This window comes from Chanos chanos, chromosome 1 (assembly GCF_902362185.1).
Source record: "Chanos chanos chromosome 1, fChaCha1.1, whole genome shotgun sequence".
NCBI classification, from domain to species: Eukaryota; Metazoa; Chordata; class Actinopteri; order Gonorynchiformes; family Chanidae; genus Chanos; species Chanos chanos.
In genome coordinates this window covers 41,228,417-41,255,611 of record NC_044495.1, presented here as the reverse complement: position 1 = coordinate 41,255,611, position 27,195 = coordinate 41,228,417, and the positions used below count along the sequence as shown (strand labels likewise).

Genomic DNA, 27,195 nt, shown 5'->3' with positions numbered 1-27,195 from the left:
GTGGGGCTAGTGGGAGGGTCTGAGAGGCCAATGAAATTGAGAGAGAGGGGGGGCAGGGGGGGAGTAAGACTGGTCCATTGGCAAATGGTTTTTAGTGGGAGAAGTTTTCCGCATAGTCGTTCTTAGTGTCAGGGCACTTTGTGAACCTCTGTGAATACGTGTTTCTCTACATGTGTGGACACATTTGAATGTGTATGTGTATGTTAATATGTTCATCTATACAGGCATGTCAGTTGAATCAGCAGCTGTGGGTGTGTGTGCGTGCTTCTTTACTACGACAGCTTTGAGTCAGAATGTACGTGTACTTGTGTGTGTGTGTGTGTGTGTGTGTGTGAGTGTGAGTATGCATGTGTATGAAAGTATATGGGCACAAGAGCCAATGATGGACAGCTCTCTGTGTGTGTGAGTGTGTGTTCAGCAGGAATTGTTTTCTAAGGACAGCTGGGCTGTGGCTCTCTGAAGCTCTGAGCTGACTCTCCTCTGTCCTGGCAGAAGGGGTGGGACCAAGCACTCAGGACTTTTCCCCTCTCCGTTCTGCCCCGCACCCTTTGGCTCTGCCCTGGGGGTGGGCTCCTCCTCCCGTTCCGCTCTGCTCTTCTTGTCCTCGGCCTCGTCTCCTGCTGCCTCCATGCGCTGATCTTCGCTCCAACGGCGTTTGAAACGCAACTTCAGTGGGATGCAACGGCCACCGCTGTTACCGCCGCCGGGGCTGCTGGGAGTCTCGCGAGGGGAGGGCGCGGCTGGAGCCTTGAACACATCTTCCTCCAGGTCTTCCTCCTCTTCCTCGGCAGTCGGGGCCAGGGGCTGGGGTGCGTGGGCGCCATTGGAGTAAGGCGGTGAGAAGACGTCACCCTCTTCATCCTCTTCGCTGATATCGGTGACTTCCACCTCCTCCTCAGATTCCATGTCAGAGATGGGTTCCACCTGGGTCGAGGAGAAGAGAAAAATACATTTAGACACATACACTACATACACACTACATACACATAGCATTACTAAACACACACACACACACACACTTCCGAAAGAAGTGTAATTAAAGAAAATGTCTGTATACTGCATCAGCTGTGTATCTCTGAGGTAAAACATGTGGATGCTCCTCTCTGCATTAACAGGAAATGACATCACAGCTTTAGTGCCAGAGGAGACAAAGGGATTAACAACACATCCTAGGTAAAGTGTAAAAATTAGATCTTTTGGATTTAAAACCCACCTTAATTTTGGGCGGTCCACCTGAGTTGTTCATCAGCCCAGAAGAGGAGTTGGAACCTTGCCCAGGGGCGGAGGCATGCTCGTTGCTGAACGAGAAGGAGGAGCCTAACCCGGAGGAGGCAGTGTTTCCGGACGAGGGGGCGTGTCCTTGTCCAGAGGCGGGCGGCACCTCCCTCTGCTTGCGGCCCAGAGGTGGAGGCTGGAGCTTGAATTTGAAGGGGGAGTGGTGTGGTTCTTCGGGCTGGGCATGGTGTAGGGGGTGGCTGGGCAGGTGTGGGGCCTTGTCCGGGCGCTGGGGCTGCGGGATGACGATGTTGGGATAGGAGGGCAGGAAAGCACGTGGACTCAGGTGGTAGTTGTATACACTCTGTGTGTGAGCCTGGAGGTAGCGCTTCATGTCCTCCGGGCTGAAGGAGAAATGGGAACCCAGCATTGGAGAGAGACTGGGGGAGGGGCTGTAGGGCAGGTGGGAGGTGGGGGTCATGGACAGGGCTGGGGAGAGGGTGGGGGCCAGCAGGCCTCCAGGGCCTGGCAGAGGGGAGACGGGGAAGGGGGAGAGGGATTCGGGGTGAACCCTGTGTGGGGGTGCGTGCGGGGCGCCGCGGGGCAGCCCGGCTGGGTTTGGCGGGGCTCCGTAGACACGGAACAGGGAGTCATGGGACAGGCGGGGGTGAAGGAGGTTCCGGAAGGCACGGTCAGCGGGGCGGTCCTCCGCCGCGGACCCTCCCACTCCGGCGGTCTCCTCCAGCTCAGAGTTGGTGGAGGTGCCGTCACTGCAGTCGGACACGGAGCCGCGGGCCATGCGACGGGCCACCGTGCTGAAGACACCCGGGCTGCGCAGCTCCTCACTTGGAGACAGGACATCAGACGGAGTGGAGGGAGGGAACCGGAAGTGTGTGCTGACGCCGGAGGGAACAGGAGGAGCACTCTGGGGAACACCAGAACCTGGGAGAGGACGACAGGGGGGGGAGAAGACTTAACACCATGCAAGCCAAGACAGCCGTAAAAAACCCCAACCTTCAGCTACGCCTAACTACAGATGCACAGAGACGTTTGGCTATAGCTGTAAAATCACTTAGGGTCAGACACGGTCTTCTCTGCCATTCACTGGACAATACATCCATAAATTCAAATCTGACTGCACAGACATGAGGACAGGAAAAATGGACTGACTGCTGTCATTTGTGATACTTACTATCTGTGATTTGTTTGACTGATGTTAACAGATATGACTTAACAGAAATCATACTTTCCATTCATATTTTGCTGTCTTATTATACATAAAACTTAAGAACTAAATTGCAAAATGACTTTCTGCTTTTCTTTTGCTAAAAAACAACAAACAGAATAAACAAATCTGTGCCATTGTTTCCTTGAGAAGCCACAATAACTTTACACTGTGATCAAACAATCTTTTCTCCAGCGACTTTGTTTCTTTTCAAATCAAAAATAGATCCGAATCAGGGAGCTCCTGTTTTCTTTCTTTTTTATGCCACACTTTTTCTGGTGCTTGACCCAGACCGGGAAAAAAAACTCCAAATCCTCACTATATTTGGACAGAGTACTATTTAGAGAACTATTCAACTTTTCAGCACAATTATTTGACCTACTCATGCAAAGGACAGTGAAATATGGGTCTGTGTGCTGCAGAGAGTCCAGAAAAAAAAAAACACCTCTTGATAAGCAAACACATAAAGATATTCAAATCGACTGTGTAAAGTAACCTATGCTGCCTGTTCACTGTGTGTTTCCACAGAGAGAAAAGGCCATTCAAACACTGGCAATGGTTAAAAACAGTCTTACTCACACACCATCCACCAGCAACACTACTCACCACCAACACAGTGCTCCCTCAGAGAGACAGGCGATCCAGCACTGAGTGTCAATCATATTGAAAAAAATGTGTCAAGCAGCACACTGCCCATAACTCACTCACCAACAATATAAAATAACCTACATCTCTAACCCTCTCTAAGACATTTACTCTTAACCTCCAGCTGGACTGTTACTAAAGTCAAAATGGGAAATATAGCATGGCATAGTATCTACAGGGCGAGAATAATGTGAAACAAACAAACAAACAAATAAACGTATAGCAGAAGAGCATCAGTGAGCACAGCCTAACGACTCAGACAGGGTCATGAGTAAAACTCAAGCAAACATACGCATGTGATGACTGAGTGGCGGCTCAATGACACTGAAGACGAGACTGGAGAGTCTGTCCTATGACATTACCCTACACCGCCTGTCCTACGACATTACCCTACACCGCCTGTCCTACGACATTACTCTACACCGCCTGTCCTACGACATTACCCTACACCGCCTGTCCCATGACATTACTCTACACCGCCTGTCCCATGACATTACTCTACACCGCCTGTCCTACGACATTACCCTACACCGCCTGTCCTACGACATTACCCTACACCGCCTGTCCTACGACATTACCCTACACCGCCTGTCCTACGACATTACCCTACACCGCCTGTCCTACGACATTACCCTACACCGCCTGTCCTACGACATTACCCTACACCGCCTGGCCTACGACATTACCCTACACCGCCTGGCCTACGACATTACCCTACACCGCCTGGCCTACGACATTACCCTACACCGCCTGGCCTACGACATTACCCTACACCGCCTGGCCTACGACATTACCCTACACCGCCTGTCCTACGACATTACCCTACACCGCCTGTCCTACGACATTACCCTACACCGCCTGTCCTACGACATTACCCTACACCGCCTGTCCTACGACATTACCCTACACCGCCTGTCCCATGACATTACCCTACACCACCTGTCCCATGACATTACTCTACACCGCCTGTCCCATGACATTACTCTACACCGCCTGTCCTACGACATTACCCTACACCGCCTGTCCTATGACATTACTCTACACCACCTGTCCTACGACATTACCCTACACCGCCTGTCCTATGACATTACCCTACACCGCCTGTCCTACGACATTACCCTACACCGCCTGTCCTATGACATTACCCTACACCGCCTGTCCTACGACATTACCCTACACCGCCTGTCCTACGACATTACCCTACACCACCTGGCCTACAACATTACTCTACACCATCACAGAGAAATACCCACTTGTGACACTCAGTGAACAAGCAGACTATTTCTGAAATGAGAATATGACAGTTATACTGGAAATACTCTCAGCGACAGCTACGTCTGTTTCTGTTCTATTAAAAATGTAACTCACAATCCAGAATTACCTAAGAACACACACACACAAAACCAGATCTAATTCTGTCATCTTTTCTCTCCAGATCTGTAACCTCAGCAATTAACTCTGCGTTTTGTGTATAGTATACTTGTGTTTTGTAGCCATTTCAAATTTTTGTGAGCGAGAGAGAGAGAGAGAGAGAAAAGAGAGAAAGTAGAGGCCTTGTCTTGTGTTCCATCCACTCTCTGTCTGCCAAACTCCGGCACTTTCAAATGTCTGGTATTTTAAAAACCATCTAACTTAAATATGGGAAAATATCTGTCTAGCCACTGCCACACACACACACACAGAGTTGTATTTCCAAATCAAGGATAGTTGAGAGTGTGCAGTCGCAGTGAAATGCTTTAGTGGATTATACTATTCTAAAACACTGCGGCAGGACACCCAAGTGACTTCCAGTCACTGGCTCAAACATCTGTGACTCTCAGACAAGAGTCTAAGCATCATGCCCCAAGTCACAGTCACTGTAGCCATGGTTACCTGCAGAGCCCATGTCTATGAAGGGGTAGTTGACCAGCACCAGTTTGTTGAAGTTGAACTTGTAGGTGAATCTTTTCCCTTTGGTCTTATGCAGAATCCTTTTGTTATAGTAGTATCTGCATGACGGAAGGAAAGAGAAAGAGAGAGAAAGTGTGAGTGAGTGAGCGTTGGCACGATAATACACTGCTCAAGGCCAGGAGAGAAAGTTCAAGAGACTTCTGTCTGTACTGCTGGGCTTTATGACCCTGCATCAATGTCTCTTTATCTCCTCAACCTTGTGAGCACTGAGTTATGTTCTTCTTCTCTTCTTTTCTTTTTTTCCACCAGAGAAGGCATATGGAGGTTCTGGGCAGACCAGGTAAAGCACTTTGTCTTTACGACTCATTTTTTAAATTACACATAGAAGGAAACTTGGTTTGAGTTTTAAACTAGCAGTTCATCCTTCAACATTGTGTGGGACTCAAATAGACCAAATCCCTCTCTACTCCACCACTAGCCAGGCAAAGCTGCCACCCCAAAAGCCATCTCTCCACATCTGCAGCCCTGCTGTCTTCCCTCTGTGTGATGGACTGATGAAACGACTGACAGAGAGAGAGGGTGGGGTGGTGGAGGTTTATAGTCAGAGTAGAAGCGGTTTTGGGGGGGGGGTATGAACAGAACATGTATGAGTTAAAATAAGGTCAATGCTTCCAGTGTTACAGAGACAGTTCAGAGTTACCACACAGACAGTTGAGCGTCGTACGTAGAACAGGAGAGCAGAGTATAGAAGCCGACCTGAATAAACTCATCAAAGTCGTGAACAGTAAAATCAGCCCTGTCTCTGAAGCAAAAAGCCTGACAATTTGTGTGTGTGTGTTTTTTTTAATGACTATTAGCTAAAGTGTGGCTGGGTAAACAGAGGGTGTGAGCAGAGATTGTGCCTAGTTATTCACACGTACACTCATGCTGAGAGTGGGCTGATGTTGGTGTTGGTTTGGAATCTGCCTGCGTGAGTTTTCGTGAAACAACAGGATGATACAGGTCTGTCTGCGCTCCAGGTCAATTCTGACAGACACCCAGTTGATTTATCAGGAGATGTGTGTGCCTGTTTGACATGCAGGTGAAGTCCCCCCTCCCCCCCCAAAAAAGCACATACTGTTCACAGTTGCTGTACACATAGGAGCACGCTTATCCCGACTGACAAAAGGGCAGAAACACACACACGAGACACATACACACACACGCACGCATGCACAGTCAAACATGCTGAGCCTCACAAAAAATACTCTTTGAAGAGCATTTGAACTCACTTCAAAAGAACACAAAGGGCTCTTAAGCGTGTATATGTTGGGCTGTGTGTCAGTGTGTGTGTGAGAGGGAGAGACAGTAGCCTCAGCCGTGAGCCTCTCCTCTCACTGGCTTCATTAAGCCTCATTTTTCAGTGAACACGTCTCAACATGTGTCACGCACACCACAGAGTTTACCTTAGGACAACAAAGGCCACATACACACACACACACACAATGTTGTAAATGGCTGTCAGACTATATTCTTCTGTGTGTGTGTATGATTGTGCGTGTGTTACATTTGCAGACTAAGGCTTTGCAGTGAGAACTGAAGTGTGTTTAAATATGTTTGTGGAGTAGACTAAAGCTTTTCTGTGAATCTGCAGCTGGATTTCTAGAAACTCCTACTACCTTCGGCAACAATTCAGCCATTGAAACCCGTGTTAGCCAGTGTTCCGGTGGCGGAGCTGGTAACTTAGCAACGATTGTTGAGGATCCTGAGTCTGTGTAAATTATCCACAGGTGACCTTTACATTTGTAGTTGTGACGAACTGGAGCCAACAGGAAAGGCAGGTTCGCTGACGCTGGTGAACATTAGCCTGGGTCAGTGGTGAGGAGAGAATGTGAGTGAGTCTAGTAAATGTGTACTGAGTGTGTGTGAGTGTGTGTGTCTATGTATGTGGATTGGGGGGGTCTGTGATCCTTACTGGGCATGATCTACATCCGTCAGTGATCGACATATTAAAACATCTATAAACCACCTTGTTTTAGCGGCTGTGAGTCAGAGAGAGAAAGACAGACATGGACAGACAGACCTACAGACAGACAGTCGGAGAGACATGGAAATAGATGGGTAGATAGACAGACAGAATGAAAGACGGCATTAGAGAAGGGTAGAGAGAGAGACAGATGGAGAGTGAGACAGACAGAGACGGGGAGAGAGAGAGAGAGGGAGTAAGAGAGACGGGGGGGAAGGGGCAGGACAGGAAGTGAGGCGAGGGGTAGAGACATGTGCGGAGCAGGGAGAAACTGGCTCTCTGTTCTTCAGAATGAGCCGACACATAAAAGCAACATCTGAACAGGGCTCCTCCTGACGAATAACAACCCTCTTCTCTCTTTCCTCTCCCTCTCTCACGGTCTGCAAATGAAAGTGTTTCTCAGGAGGAGCAGATGTGTGTGCTTGTCACGTTTACCTACGCTGATGGGCGCCAACTGGGCTCTGACTATTATAGGCTGTCATGTCAGGCTCGGTGGGTTTGAGCCTGCGTCCTCAGTTGCCACGGCAATGGGCACTGAGAGCTGAGCAAGTCGCAGATACGCAGACGAATGTCAGACAGACACAAACAGAAATAGTCAAAATGATTGCGAAAGGAAGAGAGATCACAAAGAAAGAAAGGTAGTTGCGGAAGTGAGAGTTAAGGGTGTTAAGGGTACATATACTGACAAAAAAAGGGGGGTGGGGAGTGAGGGTAATAACTACAAAATCAGAGTCAGAATCAGGCAGAAATGAACAACAGATTCCAGAGACGAACAACACACACACACACACACGAGCTGTGTGTACCTGAGTGCGCGGCTGAGCTTATCATAGTTCATCTGTGGTTTGCATTTTCGCGCGCCCCACAGTCGGGCCACCTCGTCTGGGTCTTTAATGACAAACTCTCCGTAGTCCCCCTGCCAGGCAATGACATCGTGGTACTCCTCCTTCCTCAGCAGCTCCAGGATAAAGTGCCAGAGCTGGATCTGCCTGGAGCCCGGACTAGACTCTGGCTTATAGGCCCAGTCTGGAAAAGCAAACCCTGAGAGAGACAGAGAGAGAGAACAAGTTAGCATGTTTTATCCTTAAAGTCATCAGGTCCACAGTTTAGGCTCTATATACTTTTTTTTTTTTGACAGATACAGACATTTTTTGACAGACATATATAAAACAGTATAGTTAGACATCCTGTGGTCCAGTGGTGGAGAGTGTGTTTTTCAGAATACAATAACATTATGCACTGTGAAAGGTGCCCCAGGGTTTTTCACGGACAGTGGATTAAACCCTCAGGAGGAGCATTTAACAAACTGTGTCTGCCTTTTCCCCAGTCCCACGCTTTTCACAGAGGTATTTTGAAATAAGTGGCCAACAGTTTAGAGCTCCTTCAACATCAGCAGTCCTGTTACTGTCACAAACATTCAGGTAATCCCTGACAACATATTCATACAGTCAAAACCAAGAGGTGTTGTGAGTGCGTCAGAGGACTTCAGTCAGTCAGTGTCAGCAGGTGTCAGAACTAGCCAATAAGAACATTCCTTCCCAAGTCTCCATGCAAAAGTCCTGACTTTTGACACACAGTCTCTTTAAGTGAAGGATCCTGGCTTTACCGATGTCTTAGCCATTGGAAGTTTTATTGTCTTACTAAGTGCATGAGATCTCAAATCTTTCTCATTAGTCTCTGCATGATGACTCACAAGCAATTCAATTTTGTGTGTCTCCTCAGCATGTGTATGTGTGTGGATGTGTGTAGTCAACAGACATGCAGAAGGGCGTGTCTAAGATCAAACTGGGATCATTTACAAGAAACACTTCAAGCCTGGTTATGGATCAGTCTCAATGATTAGAAATATAAAATAAAAAAATAATAAAAAGTGAAAATTGTCCCGAAATAGTACTAATAAAAAACATCTCAGTTTTGGGCACCTGTACACTTCAGTGTGTCCTTGATGCCACAGACAAAACAAAGGAGCAGTGCTTCACTAATACACACACCTCAAGGCAGTGAAAGAACAGACAACTCTGTGTTTGCGTGTGTGTGTGTGTGTGAGAGAGAGAGCAAGTGTATTCAGGGGCATGTTCTCTGTCTTAGACTCAACACTCTTACAGTAGAAGGCCAGTGTAATAAACCACTGGGGCTCTGTGGTCCAGGCACTCTAGCCAGGAGGCTTAACTTTAATGTGTATGAGAGTGTAGAGAGTGTATGGGAGTGTATGGGAGTTGTAAGATTATAGTGACATCTGAACAGACATGGTTCATGATAGGAGAACTGTTTAACCTGATGGTCTTATTACCATAGGTACAAAGAAAGCTTCACACCTTTGGCGCCGCATTACTGTTGGAGCCAAGAACAATTGATTAAGGCAAAATACAACCGGTAATGGGCGAATGGCAGCCATCACAGACAAAAGGGGACTTTAGCATTAACACCTAGATTCTGATTTGCATCAAGCAACGTTGTACACCTGTTGTCTGTTTGCTTCATGGTATAAAAGGCCGATCACGGTAACAGATCTCTGAGTTAAGCTGCGGCACAAGCGGACTTGCTGCCGGGTTCCACCACCACCGAATAAAGCTTTTCTCCAAGCGCACTTTTGCTCCGGTTCGTTTACTTGTAAAATCACAATAAAATCCAACAGAGTGTATAGAGTGTATGGGAGTGTATAGAGTGTATGGGAGTGTATGGGAGTGTATGGGAGTGTATGGAGTGTATGGAGTGTATAGAGTGTTTAGGAGTGTACAGAGTGTATGGGAGTGCATAGAGTGTAATGGGTGTATGGGAGTGCATAGAGTGTAATGGGTGTATGGGAGTGCATAGAGTGTAATGGGTGTATGGGAGTGCATAGAGTGTATGGGAGTGTATAGAGTGTATGGGAGTGTATGGGAGTGTATGGGAGTGTATGGGAGTGTATGGGAGTGTATGGAGTGTATGGGAGTGTATAGAGTGTTTAGGAGTGTACAGAGTGTATGGGAGTGCATAGAGTGTAATGGGTGTATGGGAGTGCATAGAGTGTAATGGGTGTATGGGAGTGCATAGAGTGTAATGGGTGTATGGGAGTGCATAGAGTGTATGGGAGTGTATAGAGTGTATGGGAGTGTATGGGAGTGTATGGGAGTGTATAGCGTGTATGGGAGTGTATGGGAGTGTATGGGAGTGTATGGGAATGTATGGAGTGTATGGGAGTGTATGGGAGTGTTTAGGAGTGTACACAGTGTATGGGAATGTATGGAGTGTATGGGAGTGTATAGAGTGTTTAGGAGTGTATAGAGTGTATGGGAGTGCATAGAGTGTAATGGGTGTATGGGAGTGCATAGAGTGTAATGGGTGTATGGGAGTGCATAGAGTGTAATGGGTGTATGGGAGTGCATAGAGTGTAATGGGTGTATGGGAGTGCATAGAGTGTAATGGTGTATGGGAGTGCATAGAGTGTAATGGGTGTATGGGAGTGCATAGAGTGTAATGGGTGTATGGGAGTGCATAGAGTGTAATGGGTGTATGGGAGTGCATAGAGTGTAACGGGTGTATGGGAGTGCATAGAGTGTAATGGGTGTATGGGAGTGCATAGAGTGTATAGGAGAGTATGATATTGATACTGTTCTCATGTATTCTCAGAGGAGGCAGAAAGAAGCAGGAGAGAAACTTTTACTCTAGCTCTTTACAGCCAGGATAAAGCATTGTTCAGCACTGACGCACTGAATCACTTTCAAAAGGAAAACGATCACAGACACTGAGTAAACGCTGATCTACCGAGTTAAAATATCAGTAAAACTGTCATCCAGACAACTTAATTATGAGGAAAAAAACATAGATTGTAAAATGCATTGTCAATTCTGTGTACTGTGTCATTTCTGTTTAAAAACAAACAAACAAAAAAAAGAGTCTTCACAGTGGCCAGAGGAGAGTAAAGCAAGAGACATCTTGATCTCCAGCCCTCATCATTAGTGTAGACCAGCCATGCTCTCACTCCATCACCTGTCCCAACTCAGGGACAACACACACTGAATACTCCCAAACATTACAGCCTCACAAACACAACAAACAACGACCCCCTCTGCTCCCAAACATTACAGCCTCACAAACACAACAAACAACGACCCCCTCTGCTCCCAAACATTACAGCCTCACAAACACAACAAACAACGACCCCCTCTGCTCCCAAACATTACAGCCTCACAAACACAACAAACAACGACCCCCTCTGCTCCCAAACATTACAGCCTCACAAATACAGCAGAGCCTAAAAGCAGAGTTTTGGCTCAGTGCTCAGATGGTCTGATGGGAATGACTGAAAATAACGCTAAATGATTCCCACACTTGTTTAAAAAAAAGAAAAAAGAAAGAAAGAAAGAAAAGAAAAGAAAAGAAAAGAAAAGAAAAGAAGAAAAGACAAGAAGTGCTGCGAATGGCAGGCGGCGTGTTGTTTTGCTGGGTGGTGGAACAGCTCTCACACAGGCTAATAAAGCGTGAGTGTGTTAGCCAGCTAACTCGTTTTTTAGCACCTCCGCCAACCCTGCACATGTGTGGCTGAGTAATGCACAGACCTGGGGCGGCAGCAGACGACTGCGGCCCGACACAAAACAAAAACAGCCCTGACGATGACAGCGGCGGCGACAATGACGACTCTAGCACGCAGACCTACTGTTCCAGTAAAACCAGTAAGCTGCTCCAGTAAGCCAATAGACTATTCCAGTAAAACCAGTAGACTGCTCTAGTGGCCTATTCCGGTAGGCCTGCTTCAGACAGGCCGCTGGGCCTTTGCTAAATAAAGCCGAATAAACGTGGCTTCCAGGACGTTGTTCTTCTGCGATGCTTTGATGCTGCTGAGCGGTTCTGCTCTCTGTGGCTGACTCGGTCAGGGCTGCTGGCTTTAAACTGGAAACAGCGCCGAGTCAAACTGGGGTCAGACTCTAGAAGAGTCTGGTTTGACCCATTGGCTCTAACGACAGACTTCTAAATGAGGTGGGGGGCATTGTGGTCATTTACCAAAGGAAACATTTTGTGTCAAGAAAGAAAAAATTGGTCCCCAAATGTTTAGAAGTTTGGTTGAAGTCGGATTTTTCTCACAGCCGTGTTGGGACAAGTTGGGACACGTTGACATATTTGCCCAAGGTCCCCAAGCCATCAGCCGTACCAAACATAGAAGGTACCAGAACTCCCAACACAACGGTGGAGAAACATGCACACACACACACCCATGCACACACACACACACACAGTATCCTGCTGTGTGTGTGCGTCAGTGCTGACTCACGCCGTATGCGTGACTTGTTTGTCATTCAGCTTTCATAAGAAGCGCGCTTTTTCCCTCTGCTCCCATCCCTCTCTCTCCGTCCTTTCCTCCCACACTATTGCCTAGCAACAAGACACTTCAGCTCTATAAATACACATCTTACAGAAAGAAATTCACTTAATGAATAAAAACACAAAGACTCAAGGGCTCAAACTCAAAAATAAGCTGAGAGAGCAAGAGGCAACAGGGAGAGAAGGGGAGAGGGACAGAAAGAGAAAGAGAGAGAGATAGAGAGAGAATTAGCCAGGGAGTTAGAGAAAATCAACAGGTAGACATGTGGTGACAAGGGACGTACACACACACTCCTGACTCACATACAGAACACACACACACACACACACAGACACACACACACACAAACACTCTAGAAGTGAAGTCTTAATAAGGACTGGAGCAGTAGCAAAACTACCTTAAGAAATATACATATGTTGTCTTACGTACAGTTTAAGAATGTTTATACATTTAAACCATGCTAATCTCTGGAAGCCAAGCCTGACTGTGTACATACGCACACACATACACATGCTCTCCATGTGTGGAAATTGTATAAAAACAGCTCCACCAGGCCTGTTGACATCCCCTGGAGTCTGTGGTCTTGGAGGTACTGCTATTTCTCAGTTTGTCACTACTCAACACCACAACAGGGACTGTACAGCACTGAACTGCACTGCACACACACACACACGCGCGCGCACACGTACACACACACACACACGCCTACATCCAGAAAGAGAAAGGGAACCTCAGCGAACACTGGTAGAGAAGGCTCTCAAAAAGGGCTCTACAGGTGCATACAGATCTGAGTAAAAATATACATGTTTAGATGATTAAGGCAGAGCGATCAGGGAGCGACTGTGTGTGTGTCTGTGTGTGTGCGCGCGCCTTTCGCTTGTTGGACTGAAAGTTCACACACACAGAGTATTCAGTGTGTGTTGTCTGTGCCCGGCTCTGACAGCCACTGGAGCTGTGTTTGTATAAAAACAGGAATATAGGCCCATTCTCTCGCTGTTTGCGATTAGCGGTTTTCTCTGCGGGCCCTTTTTACGAGGGTGTGGTGACGTCAGAGAGAGAGAGAGAGAGAGAAAGGAGCAGAGAAAGAAAACACGTCATTGTGCTCTCTGTTCCTAATGGCCCCAACACGTTCAGGGCCCCCACACTCGTCCGGCCTCGTTCTCTCCATCCCTCCCTTCCTCCCATTCTTCACCGGGGCTAAATTTAGCCAGAGGAAAAGGTCGGCCTCCATCAACTAATGATGGTGGCGACAGGGAAAGAAAAAAAGTGTATGTGTATATGTGTGTGAGTAATACATAGAGAGAGAGAGAGAGAAAGAGCAAGCTGTTGAACCTTCACTGTACTCCATTAACAGGTCAAAATGTCCCCACACAAAATCAGAACAGACACAAACACATACGCAGATTAGGACCATGCCCAGCTCCTCTGCCTAAACCAACCGCACCAATGCCTGTAAGCCATGCAATTCATTCTCACGCATCTCTCAACTACATCTCTCTAAGACGGATGGAGAGCTAAACAGGCTTTAACACGTAGTCCGGACGTGTTCTTGGAACGTTCCAACACTGGTTCTGTCGGCTAATTCCACGCCGGACGAGCGCTCAGTTGTCCTCGTCTCTGGGTCAGACCGATACTCGTCTAGGTGGCAACCTGCTCGCGTTCTCAGTCAAATTTGCCCTGTTTATCACAGGAGAGATGAGTGGGAGCCGACTCAGAGCCAGAGTCAAATCTGACTGTTACGCGCTGACTGACAGCTCTCCACGGCCTACACACAGAACCCAGGGCTGAAAACATGTTGATCGACCTCTCACAGAAATCTGTGTGATGAATGGAAAAGGCAGAACAGCCAAAACCATACAGACACAAAACCCACTCCACATACTCCCAAAGTCCCAACACACAATGAAGATCAATTCAGAATTTGATCCAGAGACAGGTAAAGACTCAAAAAAAAAGGATACATAAAAAAAAGACGCCTAAATACTAAACTGGATGCAAACAGGACCACACACATGTGGTGAAGGTAGACTTTTAAAGTCAGGGTTGAACTTCTCTCCTCTCAGAGTCCAACCAAATCACAGTCTGAAGAGACAAGTCAGTGGCTTGTGTTAAACTCACTATTTCAATGCATTCACCTGCAATGAATCAGTGTTTTTAATTCTTCCATCAGAATCGTTCCCACGGTTTTCGGATGGCTTTTCTGTTTCTTGAAGATTTAAACTCTGAGAGAAGCCTCCAGAAAGATTCAGAGCTGATTTCTCCCAACGAGCTGCACAGAATGATGGCGTGAGTGAGTTCTAATTGGTGACATAAGCGTAGTGCTAAAGATAACATGGAGAGGGGGAAAAAAAGAACAGATAAAGGGAAATAAAGAGCAGGGGGAATAAAGGCAAAGGAAAAAGAGACACAGTGAAAGGTGAAAAGACACATCAGTATTGGGCTTCAGGTGCACAAAGCAAACCCTCTGACGACTGATGACCCTGACTGATCGCGGTTATGAAACACACACACACACACACACACACACACACACACAAACACAAACACACACGTGGGAGGGCACCCAGAACAATGAGAGCAATGAGAGCCAACCAGCAGGCACACACACACACACACACACACACACACAAACACAAACACAAACACACACGTGTGTGTGTGTGTGCCTACTGGTTAGCTCTCATTGTTCTGGGTGCCCTCCCATGTCTTCACACTAGGCTGAAGTATCCGTTGAGATGCCAACTAGAGTGGGAATGCCACAGACGCTCCGCGGGCACCTCTCTGGTTACCCGTTTGAAGTGCCAGGGAAGTGAAGGGTGTGTGTGCGCGAGAGACACACACACACACATATACACATACACACACACGGGGAGAGCCCGGTTATGAGGGCACTCAGGCACAGAGCCAAAGGAAAGGGGAAAAAATTGTGTGTGTGAGTAATACAGAGAGTGGAGAGTGTTTGAACCTCCACCCAGCCATGCTAACAGGTCAAAACATACCCACACACACACACAATCAGAACACGCACTGCAAATTGGGTCCAAAACCCAGTTTTTCTGACTGAAACTCTCTTAGCGATTCCTGTCAGCCACCCATGTCATTCCGATATTCACGCTTCTCTAAAACGCGGAGAGATCTCGGTAACCAGGTGTAAACTGCGGTTACAAACTGGTTTGAACTGCTGAGTCAGACGCCATGCTCTGGGAGAGCTCGGCTTTCCCGACCTCGCGCATCAGTCCACGCAACCGAGCGTGAGAGTGGAGATAAGATGAACTGAAACAGAAGGCGTAAAAGTGTGACGGAGTCAATCTTGCGGGCCCTGTGGACAGTGCCTCTCCTCGGCTCATGTCAAGGCAAAGTCAGGGCCACTAACAAGCCCATCAGGGTAATTCACACAGCAGAAATCTGAGCTGCATCCATTTTAAAGAAGCTTTTCTCTTCATCCACTCCACTACTCTAACTTAACCTACATTCATTAGAAAAAAAAGTTTGTGGAGAAGAGACAGAAACCACAGATAAAAGACTCACAGACCACAGACATTTTATGCAGACCATTTAGAGTAACCAAGACAGACCACTAAAGCATTTAGATGAATGGGTTTGTTTGAAAGGCCTGTGCAAAACCAGTAACCTGGTCAGTGATTGGTTGTGACGTTTATAATGTTGCAGCTAATAACCCATCAACTGCTTTTTTACATGTGTAGTCACTGCTCACACATGCAAATAAGATTCATTAATGAGGTTCTCAAACCCCATCACACACAGGCGGCTTAAAAAAAAAAAAAAAAAAAAAAAAAAAAAAGAGATAGTGATTGTTCCCTGCCGTGAACTTGCATAACTCCAGAGAGTGGGGGTATATACCTCAAATAATCACCGCCCACACAAACACACACACACACACACACAGAGAGAGACAGAGACAGAGACAGGCAGCCATAGAACTGACTTGTAGCTGTTTCTATAACCCTGAGCGTCTCATAGGTGTTTTGGGAACATATGAAACATTTAAAAATCCAGGACAGCAGTAAAACAGAGTCTACTCCTCCTCATCTGGAATCTCAATGCTGGGTTACTCTGACGTTGAGGCTGTCCCAGTGAGGCAGATCTACACCCCAGGAGAGGCAGAAAAAGGTTTTGTGTGTGTGCGTGTGTGTGTGTGTAACAGGACTCTCCCAGCTGTGGCTCAAGTAGCAGTTTCTACACAAAGTCTTCATGTCAGCACTGGTAAAGTCCAAACTCCAGTTTGCCAGCTCACAGCTGTGCGTGTGTCTGTGCGCGTGTGTGAGAGAGAGAGAACGAGAAAGAGAGGGAGGGAGGGAGGCAGTGAGACACACACACACACACACACAGAAGGCAGGCGTGGCAGAGGGGAGTCCCAGGCAGGCTGGGATTGGAGCGACCATAGATGGTCAGACGGGCTTGGCTTAGGGGCTAATTTTCCTGCTATGTCAGGACTGCCGAGTATGGCCGCTGCCCGCTGCCAAACGACGCGTGCCGACAGGCCCACGCTGCTCCTCCCGCAGCAGACTCTATGTGCTCACCAACAGGCCGGGGCAGCTCTGAACATCTAAGCCCCTCCCAGACAACAACAACAACAACAGCAACAAAACTCCAGCACACTCTTACCAGTTGTAACAAAAGTGCCCCAGGAACAGAAAGTAGCCAGCATTGTAAGACTTCATGCTCTAATTAAAAGCCTCAAACCTATTCTGTCTTGATCAGGCCTTCTTTTAATTTTTTTTTTTTCTTTTAAATCACACAACATGAGCGGGGCTCAGCGGGTCAGTCAAGTAAATAATGGGTGTGACAGGGTTTTTTTTTAAGTTTTCATCTGTCAAAGTGAGAAAGAGTCTTCAGTCAAACTACAAGCAGAATAGAAAGAAAATGGACTAATAGTGAAATGCTAAGCGGTGTTTAAGCAGTTATCTTGAAGAACAGTGTGCGTTGAGCTTTAGACACTAACAGCTATCTCACTGCAAGGTCACGTCACCGGCTTTCTCCTCCGTTGCCGAGCTCGAGCTAGTTAAGTGCACCAAGGTTGCCACGGCGACAGTGGCATTCAACTTTTTTTTTTATTATCAGGGAGTTGTTGGGTGAGAGTTTGGCTTTGATCCTTCACCTTATCTGAAACGCAGTTACAATCTCTACAGCAACTTTTAACCACTCCTGCTCATAGAGCAGGACCAAACATTTTACAGCAGATCAGAGAGACAGAGAGAGCAAGAGAGAGTGGGGGGGGAGGAAGAGAGCTAACACATGAACTAACTGAACTGAATGAACTAAACTGAACTAAATGAACTAACACATTCACAGTGATTAGCGTGATTTTTGTGAAAAATCCTGACGTGTCAAAGTGTCACTTTGTCCCCTCTGTGTTAATCTGAGTAATATATATCAGAAACATCCAAAGCTTAAACCCTCAGGACACCTGCCCACTACAGTTCTCTGTACCACTAAAACACACTGGGATGGAGGCTAATCACCACATTAACTCTGCTTCAGGTCAGATTACGCTTAAATTACGCCCGCGGCAGGAGAATGTGACTGACTGTGCAGGAATGGGGAATACAGTGCCCTGTGGGCTGCCCAGGCCTGGAGCAGAGAGAGACACCTGATCTTATTAGGTGTAGGTCACACACACACACACAGGCCCTGTTTACCCCTTGAATTAAGATCCGACGTTGGTGATCCGATCGCAAGTGGACAGCTCTAATACGTCCGTTTAGAACCCGTGTCTCAAGTGACCACTTGAGATCGGACCTCATTTCCCCGCTCTATATGCAAATAAACACAAAGATCATTTCCAACACATTACCCCTTTCATTGAATTTCAGTTTTGCTTGTTTGATTTGGGACATTAAGGCACGTTAAGCTGTTACCTTATAATGGGCGTCACTGGAGAGGAAAATGCTTAGCGTGAGATAACGACCATACTCCTAGGATTTAGATTGTGATTTTTTGACAGGAGAAGGCCTTTCCAACAAGAGATGTAAGAGAGAAATTTGGTCATCATTGATCGCAGTTTTGGAACATTAAGCAACATTAAGCTTTTTCACGTTAAACGTTGTTTTGAATCGGCGGGAGGCATCAATGCACTTCCCGTGCCTAGTCTGTCAGAAATTAAAAAAAGAAGAAGAAGAAATCAAAACTATATCTATTTTGCCTGTTGTTGTTGCCCTTTAATATGATGCAGTTGGCAAGCAAATGTGTACATACGCGAATTCGTACTTCCACGTAAGCAGAGGGTGGCAGTTAAGTAGGCGGTCGTTCAATGTGGTCGAGTTCGCATTCACGTTTACACTGCTATAAGAATGTGGTCATATGTGGTCCAGACCACCTCCGAATGTGGTCTGAGTGATTGGATCTCGAGGCGACCTCAATGCGCATTGGATGCGTTTACACCTGTGCTTCTGAGCTGTCCACTTGTGATCGGACCACCAAAATTGGTTCTTAATGCAAGGTGTAAACAGGGCCACACACACACACGTACACACACCCGTGTGCTCTGGAAAATAGAGCATACAAAAATAAATAAAGACATTTAAAAAGTCCTATAATTTTGCTTGTACACATTAATTAAACAACAATGTGCCATTAAAATGACCCTTGCATGCTGTACAAATTGTGTGTCATAAGATTTGATTTTATAAAAAAAAAAAAAAAAGAAAAAAGGAAAAAAAAAGAGAAAAGAATGTAGAGAAGCCTCGAAAATGCATAAAGCTTACACAAATTCGATGCGTACTTGAATAACCTGCATGTTTTCAGACTCTTCGTCATACTCCTATAATACAAATGCCAGATTATCTTCCTGTGACATTTCTTGCAAATCATCTTGTCCTAACCTGACCCACAGTACAGCCTGAAACATCAGCACTCTCTGAAGAAAGACAAACACTGACTCTAGACACTGTCTCCTGCTCTCCTCTCTCTATCTGATCAACACTTACTTCAGTTAGTCCATTCAGAACAGCATCACCACTCTCAGATATACTGCAGAACACCACACTCACACACTGCTCCCGGTTCATTGTGACTGCTCTCTAAGTATAGGCTGTGTGTGTATGTATGTGTGCACGCGCGCGTGTGTGATCAGCAAGTGCTGGTGCTTTCTGCCCAGTTTTGGCATGTATTTAGTATTCCACCCTGTGGCGCTGTGTAATTGGTGGTTCCAGCCCAACTGCTGCGTGTTGTGATAGGACCTCCAGCTGTGGCCGGTGACTGGCTGCACCCCTGCCTGGCCGGCACCCCGCTGAGAGCCGTGATTGGTCCACTCAGATAGCAGACTGCCCCATCAGGCCCTGACGAGCTCCTGGAGACAGGCATCTAGGGGCCGAGAGCGACCAGTCCCATGCGCATCTCCTGCACTCCCTGCTGGGGCCTCTGTGGATCACAGTGCTTTGTCCCCTTCCCCTTCTCCTCTTCACTCCCATTCAAGATCCACACCCCCACCCCTTCCCCAAATCACCACCACCAGTCCTACTCATCTACTCACACTCTTCCTTCACTCACTCACTCCCTCCTCCAGCTCTTTCACATCACGCCATTGCTCCCTCTTTTCACCTCCCACACCGTCCTCCAACTGAATTAATTTACATCCCGCCTATATGACCATGCCGCTCTGCAGACAGGCCTTCAAGGTATTAATTACTACTTGTGTGTGTGTGTGTGTGTGTGGTACAAAGGTGACGAGTGGAAAGAGAGAGAGAGAGAGAGAGTAAATCAAGGGCACGATTACGAAGAAAACACAGGCCAAAAGAGATCAAGACAGATATGTTCAGAGAGAAAGAGAGAGACAGAGACGGACAGACAGATGAAGAGTGTGAGACAGAGTGGAAAAAGAGAGAGAGGGATGAGGTGGGAGGGGCAGAGTGGGTGAGAAAGAGAGAAGTCTATAGAGGGCTCTTTTTTTTCCAAGTTCTGTGTTGTGGTTATGTCTCCAGACTGTCTTTACTTTCATTTTCCTCCAAAGACACACACACACACAGGGCGAGCTGGTGCCGGCAGTGTGGTGGCTCCAGCTGTGGGATCGGAGCGCCGTCTCTGCACCCGTTTTCTCTTTCACTGTGGCACCAGAATGTAGCATCAAAACCAGAATGCACACACGCACTCACGCTCTCTCCCTCGCTCTCCCTCTCTCTCTTACACACACAGACTCTGCATCTGTGAGCCCTGCCAATTCCCTCAGACAGTCTTAATGAGCCTTTTACTCAAAAATTCTCTAACCAAGCACAGACACTAGGGCTCTTAACAAAACGCACTCTCACAAACGTCTACCACTGCAACATCACCATGGCGCAGCTCTCCCACTGCGTTGGATGTTTGGCAGCAGAAAACTGGTCTAACTGTGACAATGTTACGGAACAGTCTGCCTGAGCTGTGACAATGTTACGGAACAGACTGCCTGAGCTGTGACAATGTTACGGAACAGTCTGCCTGAGCTGTGACAATGTTACGGAACAGTCTGCCTGAGCTGTGACAATGTTACGGAACAGACAGCGATGGCTATGAATGTTACAGAGCAGTCTACGTGAGCTCTGACAATATTATTGAACTGACTGTGTTAACAGCAAACCTCTTAACACAGCTGCTGATGAAAACTGTGCCAACACATCAAACCTCTATGACTTGACTTTGATGTCATACTGAAGCTGGCTCTTTAAATAATACATTGCTACAACAAAGCTGAGCGTGAAAACTATGTTCTTGTGACAGAGCTGAGTGAGTAAGCTACGCTGTTGTACTACAGAAGAATGCATAAGCTGTGTATAGTTGTAACAGAGCTGACTGTGTAAACTGCACCATAGTAACAGAGTGGTTATGGCACGTGCGGCGTGGCTGAGTGGAGAATGTGAGCGAATTTCGATTGCGCCAAAAGACTCAACAGCAGTCTGAGTTACTGCACAGCATGGAAACCACCTAGACCATGACGCCACTCTACCCATATGCCCTGCTTTCCATTAACACACCACCTTCTCAGTCCTTCCTTTCCAATGGCCCACAAGAGCCACTGACATATTTCCACACACACACACGTATGTAACTGTGAGAACTGTGGCCTACACACACAAAAAACACAGATATACACAAACACACCCAGTCGGAAATCCACTGACAAATTCTGCAAGCACTCTTACATTCACACACACAAAAACTGAGTAAGATCAGAAGCAGAGATTTTCTCTCATACACACACACCACACAAAAACACAGCTAACACAGGGAATCCATCTGCTTAGACTAAACTGTGGCGTAAAAATAAAAAAAGAGAGCGAGTCAAAGTGGCGACACCACAGATATGGCAACTCGAGAGAGTCTGTGTGTGTGTGTGTGTGTGCGTGTGTGTGTGAGGCAGAACTGGTAATGCAACACAGACAGCAGCCATTAAACAGGAATGTGGGGGGTCTGGCCCCCTAATAAACCAAGAGTGTGAGTGTGTGTGTGCCTGTTCTACGCCAAACACTCCATAGGCTAAACCTCAGCTCCTTGTCCTCATTAAAACATGAGAGAGCGAGAGCGAGAAGAATGTCTTTTTCTTTATCTAACACGCTCCACTTTCAGCTATCGACTGCATCAGAATTTTTGAAACCTAGAAGACTTCACAACACTGGCTCTACAGAATGTCTCACATACACACATACTGCTCATTTTTGGTAAGCATGACCACACACACACACACACTCAGACATACGCCCTCCACTGAGAGCCAAAGCCACACATAGACAGGGCGAGTGCAGTCAGACAGTGTCTCACCCAAACCTCAGAGTTCCCACCAAACACAACATCGTACCAGTTCAGTCATACACAGCAATCCACTAACCACACCACTCTCGCACACACACACACGCAAATCTATATTCCTAAGCCTAGAAAACCCAGGCCCTTACACTGTACACACACATACATGCAAATCTATATTCTTAAGCCTATAAAACCTGGGCCCTTACACTGTACACACACAAAGAAGCTGTGCGTGAACATACACATATGCACCTCATGGCCTGGAACAAAACAGAGAAACCTGTTCTTCAATGCCAAAACCTAGGCTGTACAACACTGTATCGACAAAGCCACCCCCCACGCCCCCCAAAAAAGTTCAACCATGAACAGAGGTAGGATCAACTTAAAGTGGTCCAAAATTATGATATTTTAAATTTTTTACATGAGAAAAACAAAAAGCCACAAAAAGAGAGTCCAATGCAAACTGTGTGGGAAGTGAAAAGAGAACTTTATTCAGGGACTTGTTGACTGTCTGAAGACCCCAAAGGCAAAGCCTGTGTGTTTGTGTGCAAACATAAAACTGGACTAGAAACTCACTAGCTGTTGTAAGCCATGATCTTAAAAAAAACACGAAGAAAGAAAGAACGAAGAAAAAAAGAATCATTTTGATGTGTTAACATGCATATCCCGTGTGGCACGTTAAAGTCAATCTCAAAGAGTTTATATAGGGGAACATGGTAGAAATGCTGACAGTCTTGAGAGACACATCAACACCAAAGCCATCAGAACTCTGACCAGTTCACTAGGAGACACACATGAAGTAAGTCTCCTTCTGATGAACATCTAGTAAAATGACCTAATTTTCAAATTTTCAGCCTGAAGGTCTTTCAGTGGAGCAACTGAAGGAGGGAGGAAAAAAAACACTCTCAAAACTGTAGCATTATACAAAAAATAGGCCCAACCATGAGCGAGACTTTTGGATTTAAACTGTGAGAAATGAGTGGTGGGTAACAAAACACACTCCAAAGCACAGACGCAATTTTTCAGGCTGGATGAAAGGATTGTCCGTGTAACCAGACTGGACTTTTCAGACCACACAAAGTCCTGGAGAAACCAGCAATGCATCGTGCAGACTACGGTAACGGTCTAGGCTACCAAGATAAGAGCTTTTTAACACCCCGGAGGGCACAAAAGGCAAATCTAGGACATCTGTTCATATCTCAGTTTTTTCCCCTTCTTCTTTTTCCAAAGAATAGAAAGGCCAGAAGACTCACATGTCCATAACCCAACTTCTTTCATAGCCAGCCAAATATGTGTGTATGAGTGCGAGTGTGTGTGTATTCAAGCAGGACAGACACACCCGTATGGTGTCAGTGGTAAACTGAGGCGGGTGGTTTTCCGTAAGGCTACATCACCTGAGCCTGGCGCCCTTCAAGTCTTTCTGTCTCTCTCTCTCTTTCCAGGAAAAAGCCCTCTTCCTTTACTGTCATCTCAGTGGGCCTGGAACCTTGACGAATCAGCTAACAGGCATTGGCTCCTCTGAGAGGCCTACCTGTTGGCTGATTTTGGGGTTTTTTAACTGCTGTGTTTTTTGGGGTTTTTTTTGCAGCTCAGTAAATTGCCTTCATTTAATGCACGGCATCTGATATGTGTGGCGATGCTGACTGCTCGTCTTCTCAGAATTTCATTTGGGAGTGTCTAAATCAGGTTGTCGGAGGGAGTCAGAGGACATCCTAAGGAGAGCACATTAAAATCATGTGTGAACCAGCAGCCTGTTGAACGAGCAGCCATGCCTGTGTAGCTCACGCTGGAGGCATTTCTGTGAGGTTACTGTAACGAGGGCTTTGTCTCTGGCAACCAGGAGATTCAGTGCCAGCTCACAGAGGGCCACTTTACTGACAAACGTGCCAACACATGTACAGGTACGCATGATGACCTAAATCTCAAACCCGCCGCCTTAATAAAAAGAAAATCAAATCAAAAGAGAGAAAAACTTGGGAATGTGACCACAAACCTGAAAAAAAAAAAAACACCATCACGTTCATCTCCCCTGACCTCTGTTTTAAGGCTAATGACTCCTGTGACTGGCGGATTTAAAATGCTGGCTAATTGTCCATTTGGGTCCTTTCGCTTCACACGCTGGAAAAGACCGCAGTGAGCCTGTTTCCAGATGTGCTGTCTCTCACATGTGGCACGGTGTTGATACAATGAGTAATTTGAGTGGAAAAAAACACAAACACTGTTGCCATTGGCCTAGAGAGACGAATGGGCGGCAGCCACGTTTGACCAGGAACATGCTCGGGCCCTATCAGGCGCTAAAACCAACTTCAGCAATAGTCTTTGTGTTCAAACCCATGTCCCAGATTGGAAAATGCAGGCAAACGGACAATGACAGACCTTCTCAGACATAAACATGGAAGACTGCACCACACTGAAGATAACTGACAGTAAAGAAGAAACAGCTGGTCTGAGTTCAGTATTGTGCCTTTGGGTGCACACACACTCTAGCTCCTCTACAAACGACGTCTGGGAACAAGGCACACAGCCTCACGGGGCTTAATATAACATGGTGACAAAAACAATTCGACTCATCGTGACTACCTGTAGCTTCTGGTTACACTCACGTGAACTTTAATTTCTCCTTAACAACAAAACCTCTCTCAGAATTTATAGACGTAGATGTTGTTTCATGAAACGTATATTAACGTATAGGACCAGATAATGTATACGTCTTTACCAGACCAAACGGATCGAGTCAATCCGATTCGGTCCTAAACGAAGAGTTCGCTTAGTCAGCTGGCGTTCCGGGCCCGTCTCCTAAACATTCACACAGTGCGCCGACTCCGTCTTAGACGTGAAGACCAAATGGAAAACTTCTTCCATACCATAAAAAGGGTTACTTTATGTGCGCGTGTCGGAGAGACTGAAGGAGAGGGGGGGAGGGGGTGGAATAATCTACAAATGCTTTAAAGCGTAGGGAGTAGGGACATGACTTCATTTTCGCCTGAATGCAGTTTATGATACCGCAACGCTAGAAATGGGATCTCGTAAGGTTCTTTTGAAGTCACCGAATTCCATCAGTAAGACCAGTATCCTAATAGCCTTTGAAGACTTCCTCTTGGATTACGAATCTAGCCAGCACATTCCTCTGTACGCGCCGAATTCGTTGGTAATCGTTCACATACATTCATGTGCTTAAAATAGAGACAAGCCCAGTGGTAAATGAGCCACAGAAATTTATCAGATGAAACGCCTCTGACTGATTTGGAGCTTTCATTGAAAGCGCATTTTGTAAAATAAAGAGGCACAACTTCCGGAACACTGCGGTTGACAAACAACGGGAAAAAGTGTGGCAAGATATCCTGCGCCCACACCTAAATAAACGAAATTGCGTGATAGTTAATCTGATCAGCCACATTGTTAGAAGTTCGATTTCGAAACTTTCTGCTATCAATAACTCACTCCGACACGTCAGTCACACTGATTACTTTGTTGACGCAAACTTGATTTTATAACTCAGAACCTACTGACTTTTAAACAACAATTATAGCCTTGTTAGATTTTTGTACAAGGAGCAACAAAGAGTAAAAAAAAACATATGCAAATTACATTCCACGCTAATTCTGGTAAATATTTCCCGCTGTTCTTTATTGTGATAAATGAAAATTCAACGATCAGCTACACAAAGACGCGTTCATTACACCAGTAGGATCCAGCGCTGCCTGAGTTTCGGTACAGAAACTCAGCCAAATGGCTGGCACAAAAACAAGCTAGCAAATGGAGGATGCCACACTGAGTAATCACCAGTTCCAGGAGCCACTCAAAGTTTGCCTTAACGACAGCAGCTTGTCGTTTAACGCCTCGAGTCTTCAGTATGCTTAGAGACACTAAACCGTCACGATTAATACTGACGAATAAAGGCCCTATTCACTTATCGCAGCTGGGAATGCGAGTTCAGGCTAACTAGACAGACAAACTTGACTGAAACGCAGCGGCCAAAAGTTAGCTTTAACTTGTGAGCCACAAGCTAACAACTTCTCTTGAGCAATTTCACATATCAGAGAAAGTTTCTAAAAGGCAAACACTGTGAAACACGTTTCAGGGCAATATAATTTAACTCGTGGGTACATTTTCTATGTGTCTCTAACTATACAGTCCCAACGCGAAAACCGCCTTTAGAACGAATGTCCAATCTTCATACCAACATTGAAGGCCAATCCAAACTGGTTACAGCTAAATTTGCTAGTATTGGTTTGAGTTAAAGCGACTTGAAGGGAGTCGGGCAACACCGATTTCACACCTAGTTGGAATCATATTCTTAACACTGTGACGCGAAAATGTAACTTAGCTGCAACTTTTCTATTACTTTACGGATTTAAGTTTAACTTCGACTCAAGTTAAACAAACTTTACAAAGTGATCCCTGCCATCAGCTAGCTAACTATCACAGATAGCGTGCCATACCTAGCTTGCTAACTTAGCAATTGCATATTTATTAGCTGAAACAAACATGTGACACAAGTTGCTTAGCACTCATTAAAATAGTACTTGTTTTAAGGTTTGCTGCATTTGCATGCTAGCATCAACTCCAGTATTAATGAAGTTCGATGTGTTTATTACTTACCCGTATCCCCAGGGGTTTTCATGTCGAGGGTAGCGATTTCGTTAGCTAGCGCGCTAACAAGAAAGGTGAGTCGATATATGGAGTAGTGAAGCAGTCAGCCCTCCCTCCCGTTGTTCCTCTCGGTGCGTTAACGTTAACCACAAACTCCTCGCTAACTTTTCTCTCAGTTGCTCCTTTGCTTCGTCTCTAGACCCTCGGCTCTCACGCGCTCAAACACCAGCCCCCTGCTGTTTCCCAGTTTGTTTTGAGGTTGTTGCTTTCTATTTTTTTCTACGAATGTGGAGGCGATGAATGTTGCCCTAGCCTGAGGGCAAATTCACTTTTGTCAAGTTTCTGAGACGAAGAAGTTAGAGCGCGTCGTGCCGATGGACGGGGCTTGCCTGAAAAAAATGTCCGTGGAGCTTCCGTTGTAAATTACTAATTAGTTTAGTCGCGTTACAGCCTCGCATATTCAACACTTCCACGTCATTTTCACAGTCAAAACATGGTACGTCCGACTATAAAAAAAGAACGTCTGAGGCAGTTTTCTCCCTCTCTTTTTCAGTGACTTTTCTTTTTCCACTCACTCCGTACACT

At 46.3% G+C, this 27,195-nt stretch overlaps 1 protein-coding gene across 1 annotated transcript; it reads right to left on the bottom strand.

The window, feature by feature from the left end:
• erf (Ets2 repressor factor) lies at nucleotides 1-27,148 on the bottom strand. The gene is made up of 5 exons (XM_030784209.1): nucleotides 26,620-27,148; nucleotides 7,787-8,021; nucleotides 4,958-5,073; nucleotides 1,214-2,157; nucleotides 1-924 (listed from the first exon to the last, which is right to left on the bottom strand). Exons 1-5 carry the CDS (start codon nucleotides 26,639-26,641, stop codon nucleotides 415-417), a joined length of 1,827 nt encoding a protein of 608 aa, XP_030640069.1. The 5' UTR covers nucleotides 26,642-27,148; the 3' UTR covers nucleotides 1-414.
• Nucleotides 27,149-27,195: the final 47 nt, after the last annotated feature.

Coding starts and splice junctions, on each gene's coding strand:
- erf (XM_030784209.1), bottom strand. CDS start 26,641: ATGAAAACCCCTGGGGATACGG. Junction 2,158..4,957: donor CATAGACATGGGCTCTGCAG/GTAACCATGGCT, acceptor GTCCTCTCCCAG/GTTCTGGTGTTCCCCAGAGT. Junction 925..1,213: donor GTGGACCGCCCAAAATTAAG/GTGGGTTTTAAA, acceptor TCCTCGACCCAG/GTGGAACCCATCTCTGACAT.